At 41.6% G+C, this 26,413-nt stretch overlaps 1 protein-coding gene across 2 annotated transcripts in view; it reads left to right on the top strand.

Annotated features, from left to right (window-relative positions):
* The first annotated feature begins 1,879 nt into the window (after nucleotides 1-1,879).
* ECT2L (epithelial cell transforming 2 like) overlaps nucleotides 1,880-26,413 on the top strand; it is a 105,630-nt gene continuing 81,096 nt past the window's right edge. The window contains exons 1-4 of one of the 2 annotated variants that reach the window (XM_054492686.2): nucleotides 1,914-1,982; nucleotides 13,787-13,888; nucleotides 18,521-18,689; nucleotides 19,855-19,967. In XM_054492686.2, the coding sequence (XP_054348661.1) occupies nucleotides 18,624-18,689; nucleotides 19,855-19,967 (179 nt within the window). In that variant the 5' untranslated portion in view covers nucleotides 1,914-1,982; nucleotides 13,787-13,888; nucleotides 18,521-18,623. Of the gene's footprint in view, nucleotides 1,983-13,786; nucleotides 13,889-18,520; nucleotides 18,690-19,854; nucleotides 19,968-26,413 lie in introns of both variants that reach the window. The other variant, XM_063666654.1, reaches the window with a different exon arrangement.

The raw sequence follows: 26,413 nt of genomic DNA on the forward strand, positions 1-26,413 counted from the left end.
CCTCAGCCTTTGGCAGCCACTAACCTCCTTTCCAGCTCTCTGGATTTTCTATTCTGGACATTTTATATAAATGGAATCATACAATACGTGGCCTTTTGTGACTGGTTTCGTTTACTTAGCATGGTGTTTTCAAGGATTTAAGCTTCATCCATGTTATTGCATGTACTTCATTTCTTGTTTTAGCTGAATCATACGCCATGGTATGGATAGAACACATTTTGCTTATTTATAACTCAGTTACCTTTGTGTTGCAGAAGATGCTCATGCTTCTGTCTCCTTGTTTTCAGGCCACAGAAATAAGCACCTAATTGGGGGAGGGGAGGAGAGGGACTTACTGAATATTTTTCAAATCTTGATTTTAATAATTTTTGGCTTTCTGAATTCAAAGTATTTTGATCAGTTAATTGGTCTTTTTAATACCCCTTTTAAAAATTACAGCATCACGGAGGAAACTTCATTTGGGTTGTGAGAATAGGGATTTAAGGGGAAAAAGTAGTACTCTAGGGTCTGACAGGGCGAAAGGACACTTTATCATGTGACATGTTTTTCTTGGATTGGTCCTGAGATAGAGTAAAGCAAAAATCTGGTTCCTGTGGGTTGTGACACAGCAGTGGATTGACCTTGTTTATTCACTTGGTTCATTCGCCCTTTGTGTCACAGGGCCCTAGATGGGTCCCAGGTAGCGAAATATTAGCTTATCTAATTTGTATCCTTTCACACTCCTTAAACACATGTTCAAGGAAACAGGAAAAAATGCAGTGCCTGGATTAGAATAAAATTTAAAGCCTGGTTTGGTGACAGGCACCAGTACTTTTAGCTACTCTGGAGGCTGAGGCGGGAGGATTGCTTGAGCCCAGGAGTTCTAGGCTATAGTGTACAATGATGATTTTACTGGCATATAGATGAAAAAGATCTTTGAAATAAAAATAAAAAAATAGTGCACAATGACCAGGCCTGTGAATAGCCACTGCACTCCAGCCTAGGCAGCATAGCAAGATCCCATCTCTCATAAGAAACTTTACTAGAATGAAACTTGTGGTTTATTACATAGATGTTGCTTATTCATTGTAGAAAAAATTGAATTACAGATGATTTTTAAAACTACCAGAGCAAACCATTTAACCTATTTGTGGACATACTCCCAGATTTCTTAAACACGTTGCAAAAGAAATAGATCGTACCATTCTGGTGGTTTTCTAAGCTGCTTTTTGTAAGTAATGTATTGTGAGCATCTTTTCGTGGCCATAAGTATTACATACAAAAGAAAAAAACAGGCTTCACAATAAATACTTCAAAGGCATTTTGACCAGAAACTAATGAGGAAGGGTTTTTTGGTTTTGTTTTTGCAATTTTGTTTTTGTACCTCCTGTATAATGCTGAAATTGGTAATTCTGCAGTAAATATTAACATTTTCTGAGGATCTGCTGAAGATGAACATGACAAAAAATAAACTCCACTTTCCTCATCACACAGCGTTAATTAACATCTCTGGCTTTGTTTGAGATCAAGCAAACGTTGGCTTCAGTGTCCAAGTCTCTTCTTGGGGTCCCACGGCCTTGGGTCTGGCACCTCTGCTGGGCACCTCGCAGGGCTTCCGAGACGTGCCGCGACCCACGGGACCCCACGGAAGCTTTCTCCCACCGCAAGCTGCCTGGAGGCAGGGAAAGGAGCCGGGACCCGAGGCCTAGCTGGCCTCGCGCTGCGGCTGCGGAGAGGAGGGCGGTGGCTCGCACCGCGCGGGCGGCTTTGCTCACTGCAGCTGGGGAGATCCAGGTTGGCCATCGGGGCGCGGCGGCGGGAGGGGCTGCAGGCCTGTGGGGCGGGGTGGTGGCTCCGTGTTGTTGGATCCCTATGGAGATGACCCTGTCCCTGCCCCACCCCTCTCCGGAGCTGCGGCCCGAGTTGGCGCAGTCGCTTTTCACCGCGCGGTTCCAAGAGGAGACAGCCGCCACTGTACCGGGCCTCGTGGCCACTTCCTAGAGGTAAAGCCCGTGGTTTCTGAGCCGCTAGTCTTTTTCTTGGGGCCGCCCGGGGCACATCGCCTGGGCCCCTTAGTTTCCCAGTGCAGCCGCCCAGGAAGAGCCTAAGCAGCGCTGAGGGGCGCGGGCCCTCCCTCCGCGACCCTGGAGTCCCTTAGCAGCTCTGAAATTAACCAAGATTCTCAAGAGGCTCTGGGGAGAAACAAAATCTACGCGTAGGGTAGGGTTTGCATCGAGCCATGGCAAGTAAACTCTTACCTCCTCCAGAGAACCGATTTGGGATCGAAGTAAAGTTCTTGAGCACTTTGGAAAACGCTGATTTTCATAGGTTCACACCAACTACCTTCTTCCTTCTGACAGTTCTCGCCCTCTTTCCTCCTATGGGGTCCAAAAATGTAGGGAGTAGGGTGGGGGCTGGGTTGGGGGAATGAAGGAGAAATACAAAAAATCTACTGTGAATACAGGTCGTGGTTATAAGGATAGCTCTAAGAGTAAATATGCTAAGATTTGATGAACAGGACAAATAAAACAGTGGTGCTTTAAAATATCGATTTAAAAATACCGATGCTGTGCTTATTGATAAACTTTGCATATGTATCAGAACACAATATCCTGACATCATCGGTATTAAAGTTCACTGCAACCCATGCAATTGTATCCAAGCCTGTTAAAGTCTGTTCTGCAGGAACTGACGTTTGTGCTCCACAGAAACCTCAAAAATCATGCTCTAAAAACAATATTTCAGTGGGAGGAAGAAGAGTTAAGGACTTGGAAGTTCTATAGCAACAGTTGCATCTTGTTTGTTACAGCTTTAATTTTATAGCTTTAAACTTATAAATCAGTGAGCACATCCACCATTTGAAAACACCAGCACAAGTATGGTATTTTCTATCACCACCTGTACTATCAATAGCCCAGGTTTCCTCAAAACACGCCATTATTTTCATTATCCATTGCTTAGTGTGTACTTAATAAAAATTATATACTGGCATGTAGTTTTACATGCCCTAAATGTGGGACATTTAACTCAACTGGAATTGTCTTTCATTTCTGTTTTTTCACCAATCACACTTACTTTTCTTCTACTCCCCTTCTTTTGTGCAATCTTTAGGACAAGATACCTTTTGGAGGCATATTTAAGGAAGTAAATTTTTGATAAATAAAGGAATCATTGCACAATTTGCATGTGTGAATTGCAGAAGTACACGAATGTAGGTACATACCTCTGCCAAGGAGCAGTGTTTTAATTTCTAAGCCACTCTGTCTACTGTAGTGGAGAAGGACCAGACTAACTTGCATTTCTCCAGCTGTATAACAGATCACCTGTGGAAACACAGTTAATTGACATCATGGCTCTTCTGTGTGATCCCAGTGAGGATTTAGCTCTCTATATGGGCTGGCAATTGTTCAGCCATTTCATCTTTTAATCTGGCTTTGGTTGTTCTGAGAGGAAAAAAAAAACAAAACTTTTTTCTCTTTACTCTCACACACTCAGTACAGCCCTTCACCTCTTGTCACCAAAATGTATGGGAATTTCTTCCCACCGACAACCAATTCTCCAGTGGCCACCAACTCTTCGTCCTATAATTTAACCCAGTTCCGACACTGTGTACCTGGAGTTAGTGTCAGATCCCATAGGTTCAGGGCTCAGTCCTAAATGACTGCCCCCCACTTCAAATGCCAATCACAAGTCCCAGGTTGTGACTATATGTTGTTTATGATTAACCAACCATTACAAATCTGGGTTCCCACAAGCCCTTCCTCCGGTTTGATTAATTTGCTAGAGTGACTCACGGAATTCAAGGAAACACTTTACTTATGTTTGCCCTTTATTATAAAGGATATTACAAAGGACACAGATGAATAGCCAGATAGAAGAGATGCCCAGAGAGAGGTATGTGGGCAAGGGTGCGGAACTTCCATGCCTTCTCAGCCCCTCCACATGTTCAGCTATCCCAAAGATCCCTGAATCTTGTCCTTTGGGATTTTAATGCAGGATTCATTCATAGGCACAATTGATGACATCATTGGCCATTGGTGATCACTCAACTTGAGCCCTTCTCTCCTCCCCAGAGGTCAGAGGATGGAGCTGAAAGTTCCAGCTGCATAATCACATGGTTGGTTTCCCTGGTAACCAGCCGCCATCCTGAAGCTATCTAGGGGTCCACCAAGATTCACTTCATCTGAACAAAAGATGCTCCTATCACCCAGGAAATTCCACAGCATTTCGGAGCTCTTTGTCAGGAACTGGGGTCAAAAACCAAATATTAGAACAAAAGATCCTCCTAGCATCCCTGTCTATGAGACTTTTAGGAGCTCTATGTCAGGAACCAGGGACAAAGACCTATATATATATTTCTTATTATTCTACCATATCACAGGTTGTCACACAACAGACCCCATCCTTCTTTTGACTAAGCATAGAAATGCCAATGTCAACTTCCGAGTTCCTCATCAATATACCAGTTGTAAAGGATAGTCAGCCATGACATAGAAATGTATTTCCAAATACATCCGTAGCAGTTGTTAAAGCAAACTAAATATGGCCTGAGATGAACTCTACTTTTACATTTGAATCCTTGTGGATGAATTGCAACCTAATTTAACAGGTAGACAAGAATGAAAACCTAACTTAGGAGTATGTGCCTGTAACAATTGCTGAGTCTTGGCCAATCCCAGGAGCCATACTTCAACCACTCATACACTGCTGAGTGTTCAAACTGTGTTCAAATAAGGCAAATGCTGAGCTGTAACCAATCCAGCTGTTTCTGTACCTAATTTCTGATTTCTGTACATCACTTCACTTTTTTGTGTATAAATTTGTTCTGACTATAAGGCACCCCGGGAGTCTCTCTGAATCTGCTGTGATTCTGGGAGCTGCCTGATTCACGAATCGCCCATTGCTCAATTAAACTCCTTTAAATTTAATCCGGCTGAAGTTTTTCTTTTAATACCATTTTATATCCAATTCAAGTTAAACTTACACTTTAGGAAAAATCTAGTATAAGTTTGAAACTTGATAGCCGATTACTACCTGTGTAACCTTGGATGATTTTCTGATTTTCTTTTCTTTTTTTTTTTTGAGTCAGGGTCTCACTGTATTGCCCAGGCTGGAGTGCAGTGGCACAATCTTGGACCTTGGTTCACTGTAACCTCCGCCTCCTGGGCTCAAGCAGTCCTCCCATTCCAGCCTCCCAACTAGCTAAGACTACAGGCGAATGCCACCACACCTGACTAATTTTTGTAGAGATGGGGCTTTGCCATATTGGCCAGGCTGATCTGGAACTCCTGAGCTCAAACAATCCACCCACTTTGGCCTCCCAAAATGCCTGGATTACAAGTGTGAGCCACTGCATGCCGACTGGATGATTTTCTCTGCCGTGTTCTTCTCTTCTATAATCTAACTCCCAGGGTGATTCTGAGGATTCAATGAGCCAGTGTACGGGGGAAGAGATTTTCTAGTGCCGTGTTAGTCAGTGTAGACAGTCAAACAAAAATTAAGATGTTAAATACAACATTTATTACACGTCCCCCTCCCCATTTTGATCTTGTTACTTAGCATGTTTGTTGGATCCAGTTGCAAATGAGGAGAGACACAGATTGGGGTCTTCTATTTTATTCCTTTCTTGCAACAGACTTTAGAAGCATTTAGGCCCCTGCTTTACAGAGCGAGGTAACAAAGGGGCCTCCAGTTTGCATCACCCACGCTGGAGTTCCAATTCGAAGTAAAAAGCTGGACTGTGAGATGGCAGCCACAGTGTTTTTTCCAGTAGAGACATGCCACTTTGTAGAAGAACAAGATCATTCTTAAATGATCAAGGAAAAACTTCATGGCACAGTATTTTAGCTTCTGTAGAAAAGACACACAGAAAGGATGAAAAATGGTTGAGAGTTTGGTTTTATACACTAAGGTTTTGAGCCTCTCTTGGTATATAGAAGATACTGGTGACTGCTGTATTGTAACCAGAATGCACAATAAGTATTCTTGCCCCAGAATGAATTCTTATCTCAAATGAATCCCTTAAAATGCTTCCATTTTTTCTAATTTGCTGATGTCATGAAAGAATAATCTGTCAAATCTACATTTAATTCTAAGCTTATTTTACCATATGACTCATTTAACATAATGATGGAAATTGCTAGTAAGAAGATCACAGAGTTGATAAATTGTCACAGTTGTGACACAGTTGTCAAATCCTAATAGTGAAGGAATTTGTTTTTTCTTACTAATAACTTGCTTTTTTAGCCCCTGAATTTGGAAAATTGGCAGATGCATGTCTCTGTTTGTGCTGCTATAATAAAATACCTGAGACTGGGTAATTTATAAAGAATAGGAATGTATTTCTTACAGTTCTGGAGGTTGGTGAATCCAAGGTCAAGGTGCTGACAGGTCTGGTTGGTTGGTGAGGGCTGCTCTCTGCTTCCAAGACAATGCCTTGTTGTTGCATTCTCCGCAGGGGAGGAATGCTCTGCCCTCACATGGCAGAAGGTGGAAGGGCAAGTGAGGTGAATGCTATGTGATGCCTTATAAGGGTCTGAATTCTAGTTCACAAGGGAAGGAGCCCTCATGACCTCTCTCTTAAAGGCCCAACCTCTTACTATCATTACGTTGGCCATTAAGGTTCAAAACCTGATATTTGGAGGTGACACATTCAAACCATAGCAATTATGGTTTAAACTGCAATTATAGAACAATTATCCATTTACTCATTCAGCAAATACTTGCCAAATACCTATCCTGTGGCAGACACTATTGTGGGAGGAAGCTTCCAAAATGGCTCCCAATGACCTCAGCTTCCTGGTCCATATGCCTTAGGTGAATCTCCGCCCCTTAGATGTGGGTAGACGCCTATAATGCAGGAGTTGACAAACTTTTTCAGTAAAGTCCCAGATAATAAATATTTTTTGCTTTCTGAGCCATATGGTCTTTCTCCCAATTACTTAATTTTGTTGTAGCCAAAAAATCAACCACAGAGGCCAGGTGCAGTGGCTCACACCTGTAATCCCAGCACTTTGGGAGGCTGAAGTGGGCAGATTGCCTGAGGTCAGGAGTTCGAGACCAGTCTGGCCAACATGGTGAAACCCCATCTCTACTGAAAATACAAAAAACATTAGCCAGGCATGGTGGTATGCACTTGTAATCCCAGCTACTCGGGAGGCTGAGGCAAGGGAATTGCTTGAACCAAGGAGGTAGAGGTTGCAGTGAGCCAAGATCATGCCACTGCACTCCAGCCTGGGTGACAGAGCGAGACTCTGTCTCAAAAAAGAAAAAAGAAAAAAATTCTCCAGTAAGTAGATGAAGAAAAATACTGAGTAAATATGGAAACAATAGGAAAACAAGAGACTCATAAATGAAATTTATTGAAGAAAAGCAACCACAGATAATACATAAATGAGATTGTCTGTATCCCAATTACACTTTATAAAATCTGGTGGTGAGCCAGATGTGGCCTGCTGACTGTGTTTGCTAAACCCCGGTTCTGATGAATCAAAAAGTGATGGCGTGTCACTTGTCACTTCTGAGGTTACGCCACGCAAGGGCTCCGGCTTCCATCTTGCCTGTCTGCTCTTGCTCTCTTGCTCACTCACTTGGGTGGAAGTGAGTTGCCATTTTGTGAGCTAAACTATAGAGAGGCCCACATGGGAGGGGAGCCTGTGGCCAACAACCAGCGAAGAACTGAGTCTCTCATTCCAACAGTTTAAGAGGAACTGTATCCCACCAACAATCACTTATGTGAGCTTGGAAGTTAATTCTTCCCCAGTCCAGCTGTGGCATCCTCAGCTGACACTTGGATGGTGAGAGACCCTAAGCTGGGGGACCCAGCTAAGCTATGTCTACACTTGTCACTCATAGAACTGTGAGATAATGTGTTTGTTATTTTAAGCCACTGAGTTTTGGGACAATTTGTTACACAGCATTAAATAAACAGTACAATAACCCCATTAGATAATCAATACACACTATGATAGTCTCCATATAACAATGAACAAAGGAAAATGCTGGATATTATTTTCCCCTTTTGGAGATTAATTGTGAACATTAAGCGTATTAAAACATCCAAAACATCCTACAAAAAAGAAATAAGTTTAATATCTCAATCATTTAATTACAGATCCTGTTTTCTGGGGAAATACTCATTAATATCTTATGGAACTACTATTTGGAGGAAAGTAAAAGGCTAGAATATGAAAAGAAATTATTCCATTAAAGAAGTAGTAATTGCCAGGCTGCCATTTCTCCCTAGGATGAATAGTCAACAAAATTAATATCTTCACATAATCAAAATAATATGAGGCAGGCAGTGCACGGTGGCTCATGCCTGTAATCCCAGCACTTTGGGAGGCCGAGGTGGGCGGATCACTTGAGGCTGGGAGTTCGAGACAGCCTGGCCAACATGGTGAAACCCCATCTCTACTGAAAATACGAAAATTAGCCAGTCATGGTGGTGTGCACCTGTAATCCCAGCTACTCAGGAAGCTGAGGCAGGAAAATCGCTTGAACCCAGAAGGCAGACATTGCAGTGAGCCGAGATTGCACCACTGCGCTCCAACCTGGGCGACACAGAGAGACTCTGTCTCAAAAAAAGAAAAATAATAATAATGATAATAACCCTGAGCCAGAAGCAGCTGGTCATGCCTGTAGCCCCAGCTATCTGGGAGGCTGAGGCCAAAGAATCATTTGAGGCAGAAGTTTGAGGCTGCAGTGACCATGATTGTGCCAAAGCACTCCAGTTTGAACAGCACAGTGAAATCCCAACTCTAAAAAAACAAAAGGAAAGAGAAAAAGAAAATAATCCTGTTCAAATTTGTACATATATGCATGTACACACACACACACACACACACACACACACAGACAATATACTATACTATGCTCACATATTTAAGCCCACCAGCAAAGACAGTGACTATTCTTTCTGTAATGTTCAGCTCATTATATAACTCAGTAATCCCTTAACACAGAGTATAATAACAATTTTGAGAACTTGCTAAATAAAAATCCCATATGTTGGCTCTTGGAGGGATTTCACATAACAACAGCTGGGCATCTTATGAAACTAAGAATTTGTTTTCATTTAGTGTTGATTCAGAAGGAGGTATTTAATTTCCCACATTGCCAAGAGGTTTTTATCTGAACAACACATTATTATGATATAGTTTGCCAAGACACATTACTGTCTTGCCTTACACATGAGGAAACTGAGGCCCAAATACTAAATCACTTGTAAAGCCTCAATTTTGGGGAGTCAGAGCAGAGATCCAAATCTGGTGCTCACTATGCCATGCTGCTCGTCTATAACATTTCTAAAATTGTTCCTAATACGGTACATGCCTTTCTAATATATTCATTGAAAAAATGTGCTTCTTCTCTTGAAGTGTAATAAGAGCAAAGGTACTGCAAATGTCTGTCTTATTCTAGAATTATTCTGACTCTTTAATAAAGTTTCTTCAGCTACACCAAGCCACGTTGTACTCTCTCTTCTTGGAATTTATAGCAACAGAGGGTTGCTTAGAAACTTAGATGTTTGTGATGCTTGAATCTCAGCTAGAAAATCACTGACAAGTGGTTGTCCACCTTGAGTTTTACCAACTCCAGTAATGGACATAATCTCTGGAGACAGCGAGAGCTGTGGAGTGATTTTTTCCCCACTTAGATTGAGCCAAAATCTTCCTCTCTGACATCATCCACTGTTCCTAATTTTGTCTTCTGGGGATTCACAGACCATGTGTAATTGATTTTATATATATGAAAAAACTTTAGATAGTTGATGTGTGTGTATATAGTGTGAGAAAGGGGTCCAATTTCTTTTCTTTTATAAAACAGATAATCCGTTTTCTATAAATGAGACAATCCACCCTTCCCCTTCTCATTTGTCATCTAACAAGTGTCCCTGTATACCTAGGTCTATTTTGGAGTTTCTCTTCTGTTCTACAGGTTTTGTTGTCTGTCCCCAAACTAATACCTTTATCATTTTATTACTACAGCTTTATAGTAAGTCTTGGTATCTAGAAACACAGCTCCCTTCCTTGTTTATCAAGACTACTGGTTTTGGCCCTTTAAAGTTCCATAAATATTTTAGAATCAGCTTTGAAGTTTTACACACACACACACACACACACACACACACACAATATTTCTTGGAATTTGTTACTGAGATTGCGTTGAATCTGTAGATCAAGTTGAGGGAGTTAATCTCTTCACTCTACTGAGTCCCCTGATCCATGAATAAGACATATCTCTCCATTTATTTAGGACTTTAAAAGTATTTTTCAATAAAGTTTTATAATTTTCTTCATAAAGTTGGCACTCTAATTTTTTCCAGGTACTTAGTAGTACTAGATGTTATTGTAAATATCATTTTATAAACTTCTTGATTGAAATACAGGACATAGAAAAACATGCAGATCATGAGTGTAACGTTCAATGAATCACAGCATGCAGGGAAGTCTAGGGCTCCCTCTCTACGTCAGCACCAGCATGCAGAATAACCTCTTGTGTCCCCCTCCCAATCGTTACCCTCTCTTTCCTCCCCAAAGGTAAACCTTATCTTGACGTCTAACACTACAAGGTAGAACTTTGGTAAATGAACCCGTGCCACATGTATTATTTTATTCACAGCTTCCTCTGTGTAATGTGTTGTGTGATTCATCCTTACTGTTTTGTGTAGCAGCAGGCTGTTCATTTCATTGACGTTAGTATTCTATTGCGTGAATGCATTACAGTAGATTTATCCACTGGACTATTGGTGGATGCTTGGGTTGTCTCCAGTTTAGAGCTATCCAGTGCAGCTGTGCATTTTCTTGGTGATATATTTTAGTCCACATGTATATTTTTTCCAGTTGGGTCAAGTTTGGCATTATTCTAGAAATAACGCCAAATAGTTTTTCAAAGTACATATACCAATTTGCACTTTCACCAGCTGTGTGAGAGCTCTGGATGCTCACCAACACATGGCTTTGTCAGTCTGTTCTGGATAACAAACCATTCCAAAGTTTAGTAACTTGAAATAGGAAACGTGTTATTTTTCACAATTCTATGGGTTGGCTGGCCTCAGCTGGGCAGTTCTTCTGCTTTGTGTGTTGGGGGCTGGGGTGATTCATGTGGTTGCACCTGGGAGCTTAGTTGCAACTGAAATATCCAAGATGACTTCATTTGCACATCTGGTGCTTTGACGGGGGTGGCTGAAACAGCTGGGGGCTGGCTCAAGCTCTCTCCATATGGTCTCTTGTCATCCAGTATCCCAGCCCAGGCTTATTTACATGGCAGCTGGATTCCAAGAGTGCAAAAATAGAAGGTGCAAGTCTTCTTAAGGTCCATGCCCAGAAGTCACACATCATCACTTCCACAACATCCATTGGTTAAAACAAGCCAGTGGTAGTGCAGATTGATTCAAGGAGAGGGAGAAGAATAGACTCCACCTCTTGATGGAGAACTGATATGTGGGTACAGGGATGGGAGCAATTGTTCCTGGCCATGTGCACAGACAATATACTGTGTTCCTCCCTCTGGCCACAATTCATAGTTGCAGCACACAGAATACATTTATTTCATACCAAGACACCACCAAAGTGTCTTCCAATTATGGTATGAGGCTTGAAGCCAAGTCTCTTGTGATTTCCATCAGGTCCAGTTGCAAATGAGGCTCCTTGTTCATAACTCCTCTCAATCTGGAGACCTGTGAGCTCAAAAGACACGTTATCTGTTTCCCCAGACACCCAGCTTAAAATAAAAAGCTCAGAGACTTTTTATTTCAAAATTTCTTGATCCTTCTTATTTCAAGCTGGCCATGCTTTCATGAGATCAAGTCTCTTGACAATTTTGTAGGCTTTGTATGTGTGTAATTGTAATTTATTCTATTAGACAAAAGCTATATCCACAAGTCTCTTTGAGACAGGTCCTTCTCTGCTTTGGGCTATGGATTGGGGTGCTATTGGACAAAGACTTTAAGATTCTTTAAACTCTTTTACAGTTGACCCTTGACCAATGTGGGAGTTAGGGGCACAGATCCCCTGTGTGGCTGAAAATTCACGCTTCTTTTTTTTTTTTTTTTTTTTTTGAGATGGAGTCACGCTGTGTCCCCCAGGCTGGAGTGCAGTGGTGAAATCTCAACTCACTGCCACCTCCGCCTCCCAGGTTCAAGCGATTCTCCTGTCTCGGTCTCTCGAGTAGCTAGGATTGCAGGTGTCCACCACCACGCCCAGCTAATTTTTATATTTTTAGTAGAGACGGGGTTTTGGCATGTTGGCCAAGCTGGTCTCAAACTCCTGACCTCAGGTGATCCGCCCACCTCGGCCTCCCAAAGTGCTGGGATTACAGTCATGAGCCACCGCACCTGGCCACGTGTAACTTTTGACCTCCCCAAAACTTAACTACTGATAGCCTATTGTTGACTGGAAGCCTTAATGATAACACAGCCGATTAACATATAATATGTGTTATGTGTATTATATACTGTATTCTCTCAAGAAAGTAAACTAGAGAAAAGAAAATGTTATTAAGAAAATCATAAGGAAGAGAAAATATATTCACTGTTCATTAAGTGGAAGTGGATCACGACAAAAGTCTTTATCAACATCTTCATGTTGAGTATGCTGAAGAGGAAGAGAAAGAGGAAGGGTTGGTCTTGCCGTCCTGGGGTAATTTTTTTTTTTTTTTTTTTTTACTCCACTAATGGTTGTATTTTTTTGTAGAGACAGGGTTTTGCCATGTTGCCCAAGCTTGTCTCAAACACCTGAGCTCAAGCAATTCACCTGTCTGAGCTTCCCAAAGTGCTAGGATTACAGGCATGAGCCACTGCACCCGGCCTAGATATTCTTTATCACTAAAATTTGCCCCAAAACTAAACAGACCTTTTAGGTTAATTCATATCTCTCACCTTGGACAGCTAAAGGAGCCAATCAACACTTTCTACATCCTACTCAGAATTTCTTTAGCTAGGTCTATAAATTCATTGACACATTTTCTATCCTCCACATTAGTGCAGGTAACAGTGTCACTAACTTTCCACTGCTACATAATGCCGGTCATCTTCTCACTAGCCTTTCTCTAGACTCCACTACACCGTCTCCTCCACACCCTTTTAATTTCCACTTGCTTCCCAGTCCCAACGCCAGTATCACAGGTTTTCAGTTAAATTATGGCAATAACCTACTTCCAGGTACCAATTTTTTTTTGTTATTGCTGGATAACAAACCATCCCCAAATTTAATGGCTTTAAACAATAATCATTTATTATTTCTCATGGTTCTGAGGGTGAGCTGGGTCCAACTGGGCAGTTGTTCTACCCCATGTGTTACTGACTGGAGTCATCCTATCCCACTGTTCTGCAGTGCCACCCTTGTCATAGGTAGAGTGTCCATATGTATGTGGGTCTGTGTCTGAATAATTGCTGTGTTCCATTGGTTTATTTGTTTATTCATGTGCCAATATCTCATGCTGTTATTTACACTAGCTTTATAATAAGTAAGTCCTGATATCAAGTAGAGTAAGTCCAAACACTTTGTTCTTTTTAAAGTTGTCTTTGCTAGCCTTGACCCTTTGCATTTTCATACACATTTTATAATCAGTTTATCAAACACACACACACCCATGCACACACACACACACACCCCCCCACACTTGCTGGGTTTTCATGAGACTGTATTGAGTAATAGATTAATTTAAAAGAATCAATATCTTCACAGATGTATACTCTTCTTTAGGTCTTTAAAATTTTATCTGGATAAAATTTTTAGTATTCTATGTGGAATACTTGTCCCACCTTGATTTATACTGGATTTTGTTTTTGTTTTTGTTTTGGAGACAGGGTCTCATTCGATTGCCCAGGCTGGAGTGCAGGGACAAGATAACAGCTCAGTGCAACTTCAACCTCCAGTACTCAAGTGATCCTCCTTCCTCAGCCTCCAGAGTAGGTGGGACTACAGGCATGCACCACCATTCCTGGCTAATTTTCTTTAAAAAATTTTGTAGACACATGGTCTTGCTATGTTGCACAGGCTAGTCTCAAACTCTCAGACTCAAGTAATCCTCCTGCCTCTGCCCATATTGGATTTTTAAATGCTGTTATAAATGATATATTGTTGCTTATTAAATGTTAGTATACAGAAAAACAATTGATTTCTGTACGTAAGCCTAGTGTGCAGCAAACTTGCCAAGCTTGTGTATTAAATCTGTCAATTTATCTGTAGATTCTTTAATATTTTTCTACATACGATTATGTTAATAATACATAATGACGATTTAATCTTTTCCTTTCTCTTTTTTTTTTTTTTTGAGACAGTGTCTCACCTCGTCACTCAGGCTGGAGTTCAGTGGCGCAATCTCGACTCGCTGCAACCTCCGCCTCCCCAATTCAAGCAATTCTCTTGCCTCAGCCTCCCAAGTAGCTGGGACTACAGGCATGCACCACCATGCCCAGCTACTTTTTCTATTTTTATACAGATGGAGTTTTGCTATGTTGGCCAGGCTGGTCTTAAACTCCTGGCCTCAAGTGATCCACCTGCTTTGGCCTCCCAAAATGTTGGGATTACAGGCGTGAGCCACCGCACCTGGCCTATTTTTTCCTTTTAAATTATTATACATTTTATTTTATTGGTTTATCACATTGGAAAGACCCTCCAGAACAATGTTTAACAAAGATAGTGGTAGTGAACGGAGAGAAAGTTTTATCATTTTACCATTAGTGTCATGTCTGCTATAGGTTATTGTATTTGCCCTTATTCAGATTAGGAAATTCCCTTCTAGTCCTGGTTTGCTGAGATCTTTTTGTCATGAACGGATATTGAGGTTTATCAAAAACACTTGTTGGGCCAGCTGCGGGGCTCATACCTGTAATCCCAGCACTTTGGGAGGCCGAGGCACAGTGGTGCATGCTGAGGTCCAGCTGAGGCGGAGGTGGGAGGCTTGCATGAGTCCGGGAGGTTGAGGCTGCAATGAGCTAAGATCAAGCCACTGCACTCCAGCCTGGGCAACAGAGCAAGACCCTGTCTAAACAAACAAAAAGAAAACTTTTTGTATATACTGAGATTATCATATAATTTTCTTTTTTTGTTGTTCATAATGAGAAGTACATTGATTTTGTAATGTCAAAGAAAATTTACATAAATCAAACTTGCTGGTGATATATGATCTTTTTTATATATTACTGAGTTTGGTGTTCTCATATTTGGTAGGATTTATGCATCTATATTTATGGTAATATGCCTGTAATATTTCTTTCTTGTAAAGTCCTTGGGTTTTGGTGTTAAGATTATATAAAGGTTATACCAACTTCTTAAAAGAACTTGGGAATCATTCCCACTTTTTCTATTCTCTGGAAGATTTTGTGTAAGTGTAGTGTTATTTCTTCCTTGAACATTTAGTAGATACAGAAACCGGTTCCAGGAGTAGGATGTTGCCATAACAACAGCAACACATTCTATATTATGTGGCATTACCATCCAGTCTGACAGCATGAAATTGTTGTGGAAGACCTGAAAAGATGGCAATCCATGTGATGCAGTGGGAAAAAGTTGTAAAACTATAGCCTGGAATAGATTAAAGGGCATATTATATACCTAATGAGCTTGTACTTTATGCAAAGAGGTAGAAAATGAATGTTATTAGAATGAGTTTATTACTACAGGCCACGTTTGCCAAAGTATTAGAAGAAATAGAGGAGCTCAGAAAATATTTGGCTGGTTTGTAAGCAGGAATATAAAAGAATTCAGAGAGAGTCTCAAAACTCAGGGATTTGCACAGTTGGAAGGAATAACTGACTCACATCTTCAACTAGTAAAGAAAAAACTGAGAAGGCCTTTGAGCAATAAATGATGCTGAAAACTATGCCTATTGGCAAGGACCAGTCAAAAGTATGGTTGCCACACCATTGTTAGGATCTCTGAATGGAACAAGGTGGTACCCAGCAAATACTTTGAGTTGGAAAAACATCTCAGGGAAGAAAGACGTAGGGTTTGGCTTTTTCTAAGGAAGCCTGATACGCTCAAAATATCTGCAGTTAACTTCAGAGAGAGAAAAAAAAATGTCTCTAAACAATTGTGGCACATAGCACTGCTTAGAATCAAGTATATAATTTGGGATATATTTTGAGAAGTTGACATTGTCAAGGGAATCACTGGCATGGTCTAAAAGAGAATGTGATTGTTGGAGACAAAATGATCACTGCACCCCAGCCTTCTGAAACTGCATTTCAGGATCGCTGTGAATCCTTTTATATGTCATCCTTCTTTAAGAATGGGACTATCTATTGCAGTTATCCTTTCCTTGTTCTACCATGATATATATTGTTTACAGAGGCAAGGACCAGATAACTTACCTTTTTAGTTCAAAGGTATTTGGATCAAAGGGAGCTATGCCTGTATCTATAGAGAGACGCTTGTGAATCGTTCTTAGCTCATGAGCTCTGTGCTAAAAATATTGATGAGATGAAACTTTGGGGTTGTTTTCCTTAAAAATGTGTGAGTGAGTGTGTTCTGCATATGGGAAAGGAAAGGAACTGACCCAAAGGGTAAACTATGATAGGTTGTATTACTATGCATGCTGTCATCTAATCCTCTCCCCTTGAGTGTGGCATGGACCTGGTGACTTGCTTTTAACCAGCAGTATATAGCGAAGGTGTTGGGATGTCCCTTCTGAGGTTAGGTTACGAAGAGACTGTGGCTTCCCTCTGGTGTGCCCTCTCTTGCTTTCTCATTTGCTCACTGTGATGGAAGCCTGCTGCCATGGGAGCCGCCCTATGGAGAGAACCATGTAGCAAGGAAGGCAAGGGACGCCTCCAGCCAACAGCTGGTGAGCACTGCAGTCTTCAGTCCAACAGAGCATGAGGAATGGAATCCTGCCAACAACCACATGAATGAGCTGCAGGGCCTTCAGTGAGACTGCGGTCCCTGCAAACACCTTGACTGTAGCCTTATAAGAGCTTTGACACAGAGGTACTGGTTATGAACTGAAATGTATCCCCTTACCCCACAAATTATATGTTGAAGCCTTCACCCCCATTATTATTGTATTTGCAGATAGTGCCTATAAGGAATAAAGGTTAAACAAGGTCATGGGGCTTTAATCTGAGAGGACTGGTGTCCTTATAAGAAGAGACCAGGTGCAGCTCGCATCTGTAATTCCAGTGTTTAGGGAAGCTGAGATGGGAAGAACCCTTGAGCCCAAAAGTTTAAAAGTTACAGCAAGCTATGATTTTTATTTTATTTATTTATTTTTTGAGATGGACTCTCGCTGTCAGTGATGGATGTCAGTGATGGAGTGCAGTGGCGTGATCATGGCTCACTGCAACCACTGCCTCTCAGTTCAAGCGATTCTCCTGCCTCAGCCTCCCAAGTAGCTGGGATTAGCTGGGATTACAGGTGTGTGCCACTATGCGTGGCTAATTTTTGTATTTTTAGTAGAGATGGGGTTTCATCATGTTGGCCAGGCTGGTCTCAAACTCCTGGCCTCAAGTGATCCACCCACCTCAGCCTCCCAAAGTGCTGGGATTACAGGCATGAACCACCGCACTCGGCTCAGTGAGATATGATTGCAGCACTGCACTCCAGTCTGAACAACAGAAGCAAGACACTGTCTCAAAAGAAGGAAAAGGAGAAGCAGAAACACCAGAGATCTCTGTTTCTGCATGCACATGGCAGAAAGTCCACGTGAGGACACAGTGAGAAGACAGCTGCCTACAAGCCAGGAAGAAGAGCCTCCTCAAACCAATGCTACTGACATCTTAATCTTGGAATTATAGCCCCTAGAACTGTGAGAAAAGAAATTTCTGTTGTGCAGGTCACCCGGTCTGTGGTAGTTTGTTATGGCAGCCCTGTTAGACTAAGACAGTACCCCCCTAAACTGTGCCTCGATTCTTGAACCACAGAAGCTTTGAAATAAGTGTTTGTTGTTTTAAGCTGAAAAATGTTGGAGTAATTTGCTTTGCAGCAATAAATAATACATTAGCCTATTTTGTTTTTCTTTATATTCTCTTTGACCTCTGCCCTGAAAATGGGCAGGTGGAATGTCATCTTCTAGTACTTCAAATTCTTACTTTCAGACAGACGCAGTGGCTCATGCCTGTAATCCCAGCACTTTGAGAGGCCGAGGCGGGCAGATCACCTGGGAGGTGGAGGTTGTAGTGAGCAGAGATCGCTCCACTGCACTCCAGCCTGGACAACAGAGCGAGACTCCATCTCAAAAAAACAAAATAACAAATTCTTATTTTCTAGGTAAAGAAAAAGTCAACCTCCTTGGCTGATGAATCATGTCAGTTTCTAAGTAGCATTTCCTGAAACCTTTTTAATGCTTCCCATTTTCCCAGCAAAGTAAAAAACAACTTTTGTTTAAATTCAGATTTAGGTGAAAGTAGGTAAGAATAGAATAATTGCAATGATTTGAAGTTAATGGGATTTTTGTGTATATTTGTATGGCTTATCATATACACAGATGAATTGTATATATACACGTACACACATGAATTATAATTCTATCTATATGTTATATGTGAATTTCTATAATTATATAATTCCTATAAGGACATTAACATATTGGATATTTCTAGGTGATCTTAATTGCACACCTATTGAAATAAACCTGTAGTTCCCAGAAGTGGAAGAAAATTTGCTGAGACATCAGCTGGGGATTCTTCCTGGAGAACTCCAGAAATGGAGAGCTTCCACACAAGATTTAGTGCCTGGACACCTTTTAGCAACAAGTCATTAAATAGACAGGTAAGTTACATACTTTAAAACAGAACAAGTTTAATTCGTAAGGTTAATTTTCCTGTGATATATTGGGTCTCATGTTGCCATATTTTTAAAGAAAAACTCTCTAAAGAATTTAGCTTTTCAGTTTAAACAAAAATAAACTTAGCTTTGTCCCAAAGACAGTCTCTTCTCACCCCAGTCCTCATCTTCTACCTTAAGGGAGGCTCCAGATGGCCTCCCTTTCCACTCAGTACCTCCAGGAACAAAATAGAGACCTCCAGGACACACAGTTGCTGTAGACAGGGGAGGAGATGAGAAGGTGCTTTTGGTGGTGGGGGCTGGGAGTGTTCACGCATGTGTTCCCGTGTATTTCTGTAATCCTCTCTTCCCTCCTGTGCCAACTGGATGGTTCCATGTGGCCTGGGGATGCCTCTCCTATTTTAAGGTAATTCAGGAAGTCGTCATTTAATGGCCTATGGTGGCTCTGGCAGTAGAGAAGGCAAACTGAGTGCTCAGAGCTCTCATGGGTGCTCTTGTGAGTTCAGCCTCATTCACCAGGGAAGGAGACTAGACCAGGCTGGGAGTAAAGCCTGACCTATGATAATAACAGTGAGTTTGTTATCTCTATCTGAGCAAAGCTGGATCGAAACCCAGGTTTGGGGGATTCTGGTCCTTAATGTATGTCTTCCCTAGAGACACGTCTCTGTTGGCTATTTAGCGATACTTACTTTCATTTTGGTGGGTGCTATAAAGATCCAGGGTTGTGAGTTAGTGAAGTTATACCTACCTCAAATGGTCCTGTTTTCACAATTAAATGAGCGTAGCCCGTATATGTTTTCAAAAGGAAATGTGTGGATTCTGTTTCCCTAGGCCACGTTAGCCTAGGTAGAAACAAGATCCAGGAATCATTACCTCTTTGTTTTCCAGAGGCCCTTCTTGGGCCTGCCAGTCTTTCCCATCAACCCACCCATCAACCCACCCAACAAGCCTGGGCCTGTCAGTATCCCTGGGTAAAAAGTTTAACCTGAAAGGACAGACCTTTCTCTCTATATGTGAAAGCGCTCTGTGAACTGTAATGCACTCTGCAAATATTAGCTGTGAGGTTGCTGGTAGATTGTCTAAAGATTGCTTAGCAATTAAAAACAATGAACTGTACAGCAAATGTCACTTCCTCCCCTCCCCCTTATAGCTCTTTCAGGAAAGAGTGGCTCTTATAAGTCATTGGTTTGACCTCTGGACTAACAAGCAACGTCAAGAATTCTTATTCACGATTTTTTTAAGATGCAGTAAATCACAATTAAGGTAAATGTAGCCTAATGATGTAATTAACATTGATTCTTAAAGAAAACCATATATAAATGTTTATATAACCTTTAAGAGATTTTTTGTTCCTAGGGAGAAAAAAAAAACAAGGTAATTGATATTTTAAGGTTTATAAACAGACTTTTCCAGTGCCTGCTTTTGCCTTGAGGCTGAAGTGAAGCCATGGGGAGGATTTAACGCTTTCATACTATGGTGGGACTGTTTCATGTTGGCAAAACCACAATGGCTCCAGTCAGTGAATTTTTAACGTTCTCTTAGCATATTAAATTTTCCTTGGAACCATCAGACAGACAATACATTGGAAATGGATGTCTGGGACATAGGTAGGCACAATCATTAAATGAATGGATGGATCTACAAAACATATGACAAGTGACAGTGGTTGAAACATTTAGGAATATGGGCAAGACTTATACAGCCCTAGTCAAGGATTGCCAAGAGGGTTCTCTTTCTCTTTCTTCCCCTTCCCTCATGTTATGTCTGTAATTTACTTTAAAACACTCCGCACAGACGGTGTGACATCTGTGAGTTGAAGTTATGCCCAGGGTCAGCTCCTGTTCTGGTCAGGAATGAATACCCTAGGGGTCATTAGTCAGCTCTAGATTGGAAGGTCATAATACCTGAGTTATCAGATACTAATTAGCATAGCAAATATCAGACATTATTCTCAAAACAACCTGTGGCTTTTTAACCAGCCATATGAATGTTAGAAATGGATTCTCTTTTGTGAAATTCAAGATATGTGTGGACTGACCGAAATATTCTAGAGAGCCCTCCAGCTTGCCTGGGTATGGTTGAAGAATCCAGCCAGGCTGGTAGCAGGTACGTGGCAGGATGGTTTTCCAGCCCTCAATGCCAAATAAAAGCCCTTATGTTAGTCTGGAGGATTTCTGGTAGCCCGAGGCCAACAATGAGGGTAAAAATAATAGAATACTATTTCTGAAACATTGTCCTTTCGAATGAATCTTTTACCCAGAGGAGAGAGAGCTGGGACTTCATCAGGCCTACAGAGGAGACTGTGTGAAGTTGTTTGGGCTTATTTACTAATGTTTGTTTAGAAAAACTCTAGGTATGGCATCATTTGATGTTAGGTACTTTCACTAGAACTTGGTGGTGAGGTTGCAGGAGAGGGTAACCTTCGGATGTCTTAGATACCCAGCAAAAATATCTGAGAGTTGTGCATGATCAAATTGGCATATTTTAGGTGGAGTACTTGCTTCTTGTTCTTTCTTACACGTTTTCCTGCCAGTCTCTTTTGATCAGCCATTTTTTCTTTCCTCCTCACCTGTCAGCTACACCTGCATCTGTGGGTGCAAAGCAGATTGTTAACGGACTCTCCCCATGGAGTCACTGGAAGGAGACAGGCATCTTCCTGGCTCTGTTGAAAGAGGCTGCAAAGACAGGGCACAGATAAACAGGCCCTTCAGTCAATGTTGAAAAATCAGGGGGAAGAGACATTTTATGATAGTCATTGGCTATGTTTCCTTTTACTCTAACTTTGCAGCTTTCAAGATAAGAAAATAACGGACCAGACCTCACGTTTATAACCACTTTGTGCATCATGTTCTAGGCTCACGTATCATAAACCGGCAATTTTAGTTGTGACCACTGGAGGTCAGTAGAGATCTTGTGGTATATTTTGAAGCAGCTTAACTTAGGCCTGACTTTTTGTCACTGGAAATTGCATCCTTTGTTCGGTAACTGAATTCTTTTTTCTGTGAGACAAAAATATAAAACTAACCTGTTCAGTGAAAGTACTTTGTTTTTGTTTGTTTGTTTTTGGATAGCAGCAGCATTTCCAAAGAGCAGACTGTATTTCGTAGTTCCATGAAAGTTAGTATAAATTTCCTTTAAACATCTTTTTTTTTTTTTTTTTGAGATGGAGTCTTGCTCTGTCGCCCAGGCTGGAGTGCAGTGGCGCGATCTTGGCTCACTGCAAGCTCCGTCCCCGGGGTTCACGCCATTCTCCTGCCTCAGCCTCCCGAGTAGCTGGGACTACAGGTGCCCGCCACCACGCCCAGCTACTTTTTTTGTGTTTTTAGTAAAGACGGGGTTCCACCGTGTTAGCCAGGATGGTCTCGATTTTAGTAAAGACGGGGTTCTACCGTGTTAGCCAGGATGGTCTCGATCTCCTGACCTCATGATCTGCCTGCCTCGGCCTCCCAAAGTGCTGGGATTACAGGCATGAGCCACCGCGCCGGGCCTAAACATCTTTATTGAGATATAATTCACATACAATAAAAATCACCCATTTACGGGTACAATTCAGTGGTTCCGGTACATTCACAGAGTTGTGTGATCATCATCACATGTTAAGTTTAGACCATTTCATTTCATCATCCCACAAAGAACCCCCCTACCCATCAACAGTAACTTCTTATCTCCATTCCTCTAGATCTGGGCAAACACAAATCTGCTTTCTATCTCCATAAATTTGCCTATTCTGAACTTTTCGTATAAATGGAATTAGACAGTATGTGGTCTTTTGTGACTGGCGGCTTTCACATATTATATTGTTCTCAAGGTTCATCCATTTTGTTGCACATGTCAGTACTTCTTTCCTTTATTGCCAAATAGTATCCCATTGTATGGATGTGCCATATTTTATTTATCCACTCCTCAGTTGATTATTGTAAATAATTATTATAAATAGTGCTGCTATGAACATCTGTGTCCAAGTTTTGCATAGGGATGTTTTATTTCTCTTAGCTATACATATAGGAGTGGAATTGCTGGGTCCAATGGTAGTGCAATCAATTTTTAATTATTAAGCATTTCTTTTGAATCATTTATTCCTGTAGTCTTGCTTACCCAATAACTGTAAATAAATTAATAAATGAAATTAGCATTATTTGAATACTTGAAATCTTTATATGTAAGCTAGGCTATATTTGTGCAATACCTTTTTTTCAAGGTAGAGAGGCCATTGTTTTAGATGGTTTTATAATTTCCAAATAATTTTGTTTTAATTCAGTCAGTTATAAACAGGGTATTGCAATATTGGTGGAAACTGTCAACACAATTTTCTTTTAAAAAATTATTCTTAATCTCTATGAGATATATTCAAATATCTTAGAGTTTTCTTTCCTGTCCTAATAAGTATTCCCTATTAAGTTTTAAGATGATTTCCTAAGTGGAATTTTATGATATTTAAGACATTTTTTAAAGGTTCAGCTTCTTAAACCATCCTTCTGGCAAACTAAAATGTCCCTTCTCCTGGGAAGCCTTCTCTGCTTGTCTTTCATGCCTAGCAACTTTATACCTCAATTGTGGCTTTTCTCGGTATGTTATGGCCCCGTGTCGTCCACATGACTGATGGTTTCCAGTGATGTCTTTCCCCTACCACCTGACTAGGTTGACCTTTCTTGTGACTCCTTAAAGGAAACTGGGCTGCTTGTGTCTGCTACACTCGGAGAAACCCGTGAGGAGTTTGAATCAGTCTCCTTGCCACACTGGTGGGACCGGTTTTGAATTGCCTCTGCTTAGTGCCTGGTAATTCCTCAAACAAAGGCCTTTGGTTCCAGAGCCGGAGCTGCTCAAACTTGCAGCTTTCCTGGGTGGGTGGGGCAGCTTTCATGCAACTGCATTCCCTAGAGGGGGAATGCATTGATCCAGGTGTGTGTGTGCGTGTGCGTGTGACATCATAAACAGCCCATGAAAGATTCGCTCTCGTCACTTGTCTTCATCAGAGCAGACTTGAAATGGGGTTGGAGGGCAGAAAAATATCCATCAAGGTGTATTAAGAGAGAACAGCCCCCTCTCCCACTTCATTACCCCCTCCTCCATTCTTCCCACACAGCCTGTGAGGGCTCACTTGAGGACGTCTGTCTCAGCTGTGATCTGTGAGGCAATCTGGTGTGCAGTTTTTCAGAGACAACATACTCCTAGGTTAATTTTAAATATCGAGCAGCCACATCACTCTCAGTTACTGAATTTCCATTTGAAAGGAGAGTATTTATGTGTGGAGATGGTAAAGAGGTTAAAGAAGAAAACATCGAATGAAACTTGCTGAAGACAGTAAGGCGGACGTTACTGAGGACCTTGGAGATAGCTTAGGGACTGCCGCATGGGGTCAGGGGAGAGAGATTGGGCTCAACTTCAAATGCAGCTTGGGCAGATAGCCAAGGCGCAGGATGGGGCTCAGTGGATGGAAAATTACTCAAGGAAACATCAGGGGTAAGCGGGGATCTGAATACACTGACCCAACAGGACTCTCGCTGATGACAGGCCAGGGTGCTCAGACAACACCTGGGGGAGGGTGGAGGATGAGGAACCTGATAAGATACCCGGGGGTGGGGGGCTCTTCCTAAACTGACTTAACAGGGCTCTTTACTAAAGCAGAATTTTGTAAGAAAGTGCACAGGTGGGCCAAGGGGAAGTTTCAGAAGCTTGACTAAAGTTTGGTCAAGCAGAGAATGTTTGTCAGAGAGGAGGGGGGGTATTCAAAGTGAAAGTGTACACTTGTATCTAAAACGACTGTTTTCTAAATATCCAAGGCAAGTCTGGAAATTTGAGTCATCTTCACTTCCTTTCCCTTTGCCCAGTATTCTGCACATGTTCCTGCCCTTCTACCCACACGGGCTGGTTAAGGATAACTGTATGAAATATTAGCATTTGCGATTGGGATGGTTTTTAGAGGTGGATGATGCGTAAACAAAAAGAAAAAGAAAATCATTGGGTTTTAAAAGGAAGGGAGAAAGCAGAAAGCCAAAGCTCTTTGATTGTGTGGATGAAGGGAAGGTTACTGGCCTATATTAGGCAACATCCACTGGCTTGAAGTTCTCAGTCCCATTTTGTGAGTGTGTGGAGCTGCTCTCTCCCCCTTTCTCATGTTGAGCTTCTCTGTCTACCGCTTGACACCACCTGACACTATATGACGTGCAGGACTTGTTTATTTGCTGTCTGCCTACCCCATTAGAATGACGGCTCCAAGACAGCAGACTTTGGTAACTCTTTTCATCTCTAGCACTTAGAGCCATACCAGACACATAGCAGCCACTCAATAAATGCTTGTTGAATGAATTCAGATATCTAAAGCACTCCTGATTCCAAAAATGACAAAAAGATAATCAGAAAAAAATTTTCATTTGGTAGCTCTCTAGGAGGAAGGAGTTTTTCAAAATATTCCAAGTTTTAATTAAAAAAAAAAATCAGCCGGGCATGGTGGCGGGCATCTCTAATCCCAGCTACTCGGGAGGCTGAGGCTGGAGAATCGCTTGAACCCGGGAGGTGGAGGTTGCAGTGAACTGAGATCGCACCATTGCACTCCAGCCTGGGCTACAGAGCAAGACTTCATGTACACACACACACACAAAAAAAACCAAGTGTTAGAATATAGGGGATTACTAATACTTTGCATCATTTAAGTTTTCATTACTTAATTCAAGGTGGCTGGAGAAATCTCTCCCTTTGTCTTTCTTCAATTGCTGCTTACCGGGTTAGACACTGTTGATTACTGGCTCAGCCAAGCCATTCCACATTCCTCTCCTTCTTCCTGACAAAAACCCTGATTTCCACCCCCCTGCCCCAGGCATTCTATGCTTCAGGGGTGGCTGGTAAGTAACCCCCACCCTACCAAGGGTGGGTCAGGGTTGGACTAAATTCATCATGATCACTGCCTCCCCTGGATGGTGTCTGCTTTAGGAAAGGGCGTGTCGATATTAATTCTGCCCAGGGAGACATAAGGGTGGAGAGTCTTCTTCTTGCTGAAAGAAACTTAAACAAGACTTGAGGATGAACATCTTTTCTTCCATCCTGCTAGCTGTGGTCACTGTTGTGTGAAGACAAATGCTCACTGCAGTTAGTTATTTGAGAACTATTTTGGGACAAGCCCGAGGACCAAAGTAAATGGTTGAGGATGGCAAAGTGAAAACATAAGAAATCCTTGGCCCTTGATAACATCGATTCCTTGAATTTGCTAAATCTGAAGCTGCCATTAATTATTTACAGTGAAAGGAAGAAAAATAGGTTGAAAATGGTCCATAACAGTCCATTTATCTAGTAGTCACTCCTATGGTCATCTCAACTCTCCAAATTTTATCTGAGAACCAGGAAGGAAAAAACAAAAAAGCATTTAGCAGTGAAACAGATTCCTTTTACACACAGGAGAAAGGCCTTCAGACTCTCATGCATAGTCTAAGTATTTAATTAATTTGGGTCTTCAATAAAGTGATTCAGAAATGAGTTATACGTACTTCTAAGACCACGATACATACATTCAGTGCTTTGAATTTGACGTTGGCATTAGCATTAGGATCTGCTATGCTGCTTCTTTCTACCAATGGAAAGTTCACAGTTGTTAAGGGATGGTCCCTCAGAATCACTTGGAGTTTGTGAAACAGATAATGAGCCTCACCCCTAGAGATTTTGGCTCAACACAATGGAATGGGGTGGAGGAAGCTGTTTTTACAAAGTTCCCCAGGTGA

This window comes from Pongo pygmaeus, chromosome 5 (assembly GCF_028885625.2).
Source record: "Pongo pygmaeus isolate AG05252 chromosome 5, NHGRI_mPonPyg2-v2.0_pri, whole genome shotgun sequence".
NCBI lineage: Eukaryota > Metazoa > Chordata > Mammalia > Primates > Hominidae > Pongo > Pongo pygmaeus.